The following is a 7,535-nucleotide window of genomic DNA, read 5'->3' as shown; positions in this document are numbered from 1 at the left end:
GCTCATTATCAATTACTCCACCGGCCTCGCTCCGTTCCCACGGCTCTCGGCCCCGCCCCTCTCGTCACAATGGGTAAAAAATAAACAAAACCTGAACACAAAGTCAATTTTAAATATAAGCACCCTGAAACGAAAGCAAGAGCACCCTCAGTTGATACTGCGATGATATAATATTATTGGTGAAACAGATTTAGCAAATGCTCCATTGCGTTTTTGAGTTTGAGCTCCGAGAACGTGAAATGTTCCTATTTACAGCGTGTTTTTGCTGTGGTGAGAAATTTAGCCAATCACAGACATGTTTATTGATCTCTTGAATTCAATGGCCAATCAGAGGTGTTTAAAGGTTCCATATTGTCAAAACTGAAATTTCCTGGCTTTTTTCACATAACTGAAGTCTAGGGGCTATCTAACTACCATATAAGTTTCAAAACAGTCAGTCCACAGTAAAATGCACACAGCCTGCATAAAGCAGCTGTGATTTTTCACGAACCATTGTGACTTCGTAAAAAGTTGACGTCAGAACTAGGGATGTCAACGATTAATCGATGCAATCGATTAAAGCTATCGATGGTCGATTAAGCCGTTTAATTTTGAGCTGCGTGCGGCTCATGTGCAAAACACATGCGAGCGGCTGTGAGTGATGGTGACGGTATATAAATGCATCATCATTCATTCATAATGTACAAATTAAGCTTTTAATGTGATTTAAACTTTAAAAGTACATTAAAATAGAAACAACACAAAGTTTTTCAACATGGAAAGCAAAAGAAATGTAGTAACTAAGTAATTTCCCCAGATAATTCTTTCATATGGGGCTCTGCGCTTTGCAGGGCTGCGGGACACAGGACAGATAGGCTATTCATTCCTACAACTTGTTAATTCGTTCCTACGACTTATTAATTTGTGGCCACTGTCTATGTTTCATTAATTTTGTTCCTTAAATATACAAATTAAGCTTTTAATGTGATTTAAACTTTAAAAGTACATTAAAATAGAAACAACACAAAGTTCTTCAACATGGAATGCAATAGAAATGTAGTAACAGTCATTTCCCCAGATAATTGTTTCATATTTGAAACAATTAGGTGAAGGTTGCAGGGCTGCGGGACACTGCGGGGGAAGGGTTAATTCCTACAACTTGTTAATTCGTTCCTACGACTTATTAATTTGTGGCCACTGTCTATGTTTCATTAATTTTGTTCCTTAAATAACCCATGATTTAACTAAAATGAGGGCCACAAATTAATAAATGGAACAAATTCTTAATTCATGGCCATGAAATCTTTAATTTTCCTTAGACGCGAAAACCGTGATAAAAAGTGAATGACAATAAAATAAACCTGCGTAATTAGAGCGTTAGACGGTGAGGATTTAGGAAAAGAAACAATGCCTAAATATTATTGAATTTGTTTATTTGTCTATGTGGTGTTTTTAATATGCTTTTAGACAAACCATGTGCCAATCTATTAATCAACACCATTGCTAAGTATTTTCTCCTTAAAACTGTAGTTTCCCAGAGGCTGTCCCAGAAGAACGGCTTTTGGTACATCACAGTTCAATAACTAATCACCTCATGGGATAGATTCCTATCATTAGCATGCAAAATATACCAATGGGATTACCAGCACAAAACCAAAAATAAATTAGAGCAAAAAGACCCATGAAACCGTGGTTTAACGTGAATTTAGGACCGCTAACTTGAATAATAACCTGAGGTCTCCCACACCGGCGTCTGCATGTCACATGCGTATGCTTGCGGGCACAAATTGGAATCACAAACGGCCACATTCAAGTCTTCAAGGCATTTTGAGGACACAACATCGTCAAGTATACTAGTTTTAGCAGTCATTATCAACTTCACTTGATTCATCATTGTCCACTTTCTCTTCAATCAACCCTGAAATAAAAGTACACATGGTTCATTTTCAGCAACTTGTAAAAAGCTAAGAAATGTGAACATAAAATTTAACCCTGATGTAACTCCAGACTAACATTTGAGAGCAGCGCTACTAAGTTCCACAGATGGTGGCACCAGTAGCAGATTTGGTAGTGCAGTTTGGTAGATTTGGTAGTATAATTATATTTTGTTTTGTTTTTTTATTAAGTTAATTTAGAAGAAAATGTTTGGCCAATTTTTTGTTCATTAAATATTTTTGTTTTTCAAAGTAACAAAAAAGTAACGACCAATCGGCTAGTGGCAGACAGTGAGTTGATCATAGTCTGTTTGATCAATTTAGTCTTCTGAGGTGGCATAAGTGTACATTTTAGTGCATAAAGTAATTTAAATGTATGTACATGCCTGATGTGAACAACGACATTGTTTCATTCTTGTATAACTTCCATGTTTGAACATAGAGACAGGACTTCTCTATGTTTCTGTTTCACGGACAGGACTTGGCTTAAGCCAGGACTAGGCCTTGGTTAAATTAGGATATTTAAATAACTTTTATAAAAATGCCTTAAGAACTTTACTGGTGTGCATCTTGAGACACAAAAAATGGCACTGACATATTTTAAAATGTGTCAATACAAGATATTTTCAGTTAAGACCGCTTGAACATGCATTTTAGTCTGAGACTGGCCTGTGAATCCGGGGGATAATGTTTATATAACGTTAGCTGTGCTCTCTTATCACAGTTATGAGGGCCATACTTACACTTCCAAAGCATCTCTTTCATTTCTTCTTCCTTCCAAAACAAGATAGTCGTTAAGAGGGCTCTGAACCTAGATAGAACAGAAGTATATTCATCCGTTTTTGTATTTAAACCGTTAATTCATTTAAACTTACTCTTTCAAACAACAGCCATGTCTATTAAACGTGGTCGTTAAATTATTGCACTCACCATATTAGCACATCGTCTCTCCTCCGCTGCAATCGCGGCTGCTGTATGAGTAAAATTAACTTATACTCCTCATAAACAACATCGAGTGAAAAAGAAAAAGGAAAATACGAAAATAATCTCAGTCTATCTCGCTGGCCTGGGGTTCAAGCATGGGTTTGTCCGCTGCAGGCGCATGAGAGAACTGGCTAGCTAACGATGAGAAATACTGTTTAGACAAACAACAATTTTCGCCGATCACAAACAGCCTCTTGAGGAAAAGAAAGAGCGAAAAAAGGTAAATGGCGGAAAATAACGTCCATACACTCATTCACAGCTCGTTGAATTCACAGACAATCACGGTAACAAAATGGTGTCGTTAACTGACTCGCAGCACCAGTGTAGTAAACAAACAAACCCATAAATAATGAATCCCTCACTCCCATCCTGCTCCTTAGTTCATTAGTCACCTGAAAGGTCCCGTCCAGCAGCAAGGGATTGTGGGAACTCTGAGAACTCCACTGGCAAAGGGGGAAACTCACTTCTGGGCCAACAATAAGTAATTAGCAGCAATTAGCATCTGTGATTAACTGCCTCAGGTGAGGGGAAAAAGGAAAAGGGGAGGAGAGGAAAAAGAACAAGGGCGGATGAGAGATAGAGAGAGACTGTAGGTGGTAAACCTCTTTAACCCTTGGTGAGTGTGCTGCATATTAAACTAAGAGAACAGACGAGAGACAGATAGAACGATACAACGAGATAATGATAGAATGATATAGAGAATGATACAATGATTTGACAATAGATAGAAAGATACGATAGACTGATAACTAGAAAGAGCGATACAATTATAGAACGACAGAATGATATAGAGAATGATACTATAATAGAACGATACAATGGCAAAATGATATAGAGAATAATACTATGATAGAACGATAGATAGAATGATAGAATGAAATAATGATAAACAGAACAATACAACGACAGAATGATACAACGTTAGAATAATACAATGATAGAACGATACAATGTAGGGCTGCACGATAAATCCCATGTGATTGTCATGCGCATCTCGTCAGTGAAGCCGGTTCTATAAATATCGCGTTCATTATCGTGGAGATTTACTACTAATTACAGAACCGGCTTTACTGACAAGATGCGCATGACAATCGCATGCGATTTATTGTGCAACCCTAATATATATATATATATATGTATATAAAGGAAGTAAGCACTAAAAACAATCGTTATAATAGTTTTTGTATACTTCCTTTGTTTAACAGTTTTATCTGATTATTAGACAGACTTCTATCTGTGTCAGACAGAACTGTTAAACGGCGACAGCAAACAATGAAGAGGGAGAATGTGAGTGCTATGTGTGTAGGCGCTGCCGTTCCCTGTCAAAATAAAAATCCTGACTCAAACAGAAAAACTTATCGGCCGATGCCGATATTTGAAAAATGCCAAATATCAGCCAATATCGGCCTTGGCAATATATCGGTCGACCACTACTCAGCTCTATATTTCTTCACGGCCTGACAAAACATACCAATTCGCAAAACTAGCGGAATGCATAGCTAATATATATATTAAAAAAACAGGTGTTAATTATTGGACCAAAAACATGTAATGCATGTAATTATCTAGAACACTGTCTAACACTTGATGGTTGTGCTGTCTATTCTTTGTCATCAGTTAGGAACCTAGGTGTGCTATTTGATAGCAATCTTTCCTTTGAAATTCATGTTCCTAGCATTTGTAAAACCACATTTTTCCATCTTAAAAATATATCTAAATTACGACCTAGGTAGACAATTATACCTAAAATATCACAGTCAACAGGGGCCAGCAGATCCTTTTCCTATTTAGCGCCTAAACTCTGGAACAATCTACCTAGCGTTGTTCGGGAGGCAGACACACTCAGTTTAAATCTAGATTAAAGACACATCTCTTTAACCTGGCACACACATAATACACTGTCGCATTTCTATAATTCAAATCCGTTAAAGGATTGTTAGGCTGCATTAATTAGGTCAACCGGAACCGGGAACATTTCCCATAACACCCGATGTACTCACTACAGCGTAAGGTAAATGGCATCTATGCTAATATTAGACTGTTTCATTCTTATTCTGAGGTCACCGTAGCCACCCAGATCCCAATCCATATCCAGATCAGATGGTCACTGCAGTCACCTGGATCCAGTCTACGACCTCTACAGCCCTGAATTTCAGTGGAGAACATGTCAACTAGACAAACCCTAAGAGACAGATCCCCTGTGAAGACCTCGCCAGCACAAGACCAGGAGAACCAAACGAGTACTCTGCTCAATCTGACCTGTGTTGCAGCCTGGAATTAAACTACGCCATGCTGGTTTTGTCTGGCCTGGTTTTGTCTGGCCTTGTTTGTCTGAACCTGGTTTCTCCCAAGGTTTTTTTGTCCATTTCTGTCACCGATGGAGTTTTGGTTCCTTCCTGGGCTTGCTTAGTTGGGGACACATTTTCTGGCAATATTGTTGACTTGAATGCACAAACACTATTTGAAGAGAACTGAATTGAGCTGGATGATGACATCACTGAACCAACTTTAAACGGCCGCTTTCTATTGTCATTTTACATTATCATCACATGTTTTTCCTGTTTAACACTGTAAAGCTGTTTTGACAGTCTGTATTGTATAAAGCGCTATATAAATAAAGATATATTATACATAATATAAATAAATGCTCCCCCTCTGTTTTCACTCTGTTGGATAATGTTAAGTAATAATATGTAAATAGTAATGTAAAGTCAGTTAATGTAATTTATGTGACAGCAATAATAGCAAATCATGGTAGATTTGAAAAAGAGTTACAATTAGTATATGTCTAGATGCTTTCAAGGGTGAACTTAATCTTCAGCCTCCTCATCCTGGTTCTAAATTCCCCTCAGAAGTGTGTGCCGGAAATTTTTCAGGAGGGAAATAGTCCTCCAGAATCCACTGCAAACTCACTCTCTCAGGTCTGGCTCTGTTCCGAAATGGAATATTCACTTTCTCTGATCATGTCAATTCCTAGTGGATAATATCAAGTCCCAGCTTATATATATATTTCCCATTACACATCCTTTTTTGCTCAGAAATATTACATTACACAAATAAAATGTCTTGCAAATGTAATTTATTGTTATATAATTGCAACATGCAAGAGGAAAGTTAATAAAGCTATATACAATAATAGTAAATATTCAACATACACAATAATTTAACTTCTTGTTGTTTGTTCTTATTTTTGGAAAATTTCTCCAGGCTCTCCATGGAAGGATTTTGTCATCTTCTGGACAGCATTGAGCGACGTCTCAGTGCTAAAGACGTGAAGCTCTACAGAAGCACAGTCAATGAGCAGAAACTCGATGATATCATCAGGTCAGAGAAGCAAGATGTTTTGTTCCCTGCTTGAGTCTGCTTCCTCTCATGATGCTGTAGTGTTCACAGATTCAGTGGAAATTGCATTACCCTGCCTTTTAAGGGCTCTCACTATAAATTAAGTGCCATTACTTTGGCTCCAACAACACTCTAGCAATAAATCTTGGTTTCTAAGGGGTTTTGAATCACAGTGAATTGTTATACATGCTAGTTTATTGCTTTTATTTGTGTAGATTGAAAGAAGTGGAGAATATTTGTACTAATAAAATAAGTGTACTTTTAGTAATACTGCATTATTTGTGTGATTTTTCAAGGGAGGCTCAAATGTGTGTGCCTGCACTCCACACATTCTCATTTCTAGTGTGATGTTTCTTTATGTATTGCCCAGTATATGTGGTCAGTGTGGGCGTCTGGATGGTGTGGAGCTGCATTCGTGTGGTGCTGTTGTTCTGCAGCAGCTGCCCCTGTTGTCCTGCAGTCTGTCTCATGGATGTCTGTTACCCAGTGATCTGATCAACACTCACTGGTCATCAGCTACAAAACCAGAACAGATCAGGTATAGTGCTTTACTGTTCTCTGGACTTATAGCCTCTATTTAGGTTGTTTCACTTATGAGTTGCAAGAGACTGTTTGATTGTTTGAATATGTCCTTAAGCATAAGTTAAACCAAAATGCATTAAAACATATTTTTACAGTCCAAGAGTCTATTTTTTCTTTTGTTTCTTGTGTTTTGGAATGATTTAACTAGTGTAGTTTTAATTTAGTTTATTACTAATTCAATGTTATAAGAATTTATATAAGAGTAAGAAGACTGACAAAGTACTAAGCTATGTTTGTAATATTACATTTTTGTTTAAATTATATCAATTATATGTGCATATTAAAAGAAATACAAATATAACCACAATAAAGTATTAGAAAAATAACAATATAAAAAAATATATTGTATGAATGAGCCAGTAACAGGGTGGTTCATGTTTCTTGCAGTTATTTGATTATGATGTATATGAATGCAGTTGTGTGTGTGATACATTTCTTCATCCTGGTTTGGGCATGCAGGTCATGTCTGTCAGCTGAAAGCGCTCTGCTGTGGGACTGCTGTTTCAGACACTTCTTTCAGCTTCAGCAACAGAAAATCCTCAGCACTGACCACATCATCCAGCTCTTCACTCCACTCCTAGTGCCATACAATGCCACCTACACTGAGAAGGTATCACTGACTCTCCCTTGATTTCTGCTTCATAGTTTAGTGTTTTATATAAATATATATATATATATATATATATATATATATACATACACACACACACAGTA

At 37.1% G+C, this 7,535-nt stretch overlaps 1 protein-coding gene across 2 annotated transcripts in view; it reads left to right on the top strand.

Moving 5' to 3' along the window:
- kiz (kizuna centrosomal protein) overlaps positions 1 to 7,535 on the top strand; it is a 68,405-nt gene that overhangs the window by 28,257 nt on the left and 32,613 nt on the right. For both annotated transcript variants that reach the window (XM_016445187.1, XM_016445188.1), the window contains exons 7-9: positions 6,105 to 6,221; positions 6,610 to 6,777; positions 7,281 to 7,431. In XM_016445187.1, coding sequence (XP_016300673.1) covers positions 6,105 to 6,221; positions 6,610 to 6,777; positions 7,281 to 7,431 — 436 coding nt within the window. The remainder of the gene's footprint in view (positions 1 to 6,104; positions 6,222 to 6,609; positions 6,778 to 7,280; positions 7,432 to 7,535) is intronic.

Source organism: Sinocyclocheilus anshuiensis, unplaced genomic scaffold (genome assembly GCF_001515605.1).
Source record: "Sinocyclocheilus anshuiensis isolate Anshui unplaced genomic scaffold, SAMN03320099.WGS_v1.1 scaffold1891, whole genome shotgun sequence".
Lineage (NCBI taxonomy): Eukaryota > Metazoa > Chordata > Actinopteri > Cypriniformes > Cyprinidae > Sinocyclocheilus > Sinocyclocheilus anshuiensis.
This window is presented reverse-complemented; position numbering and strand designations above follow the sequence as displayed.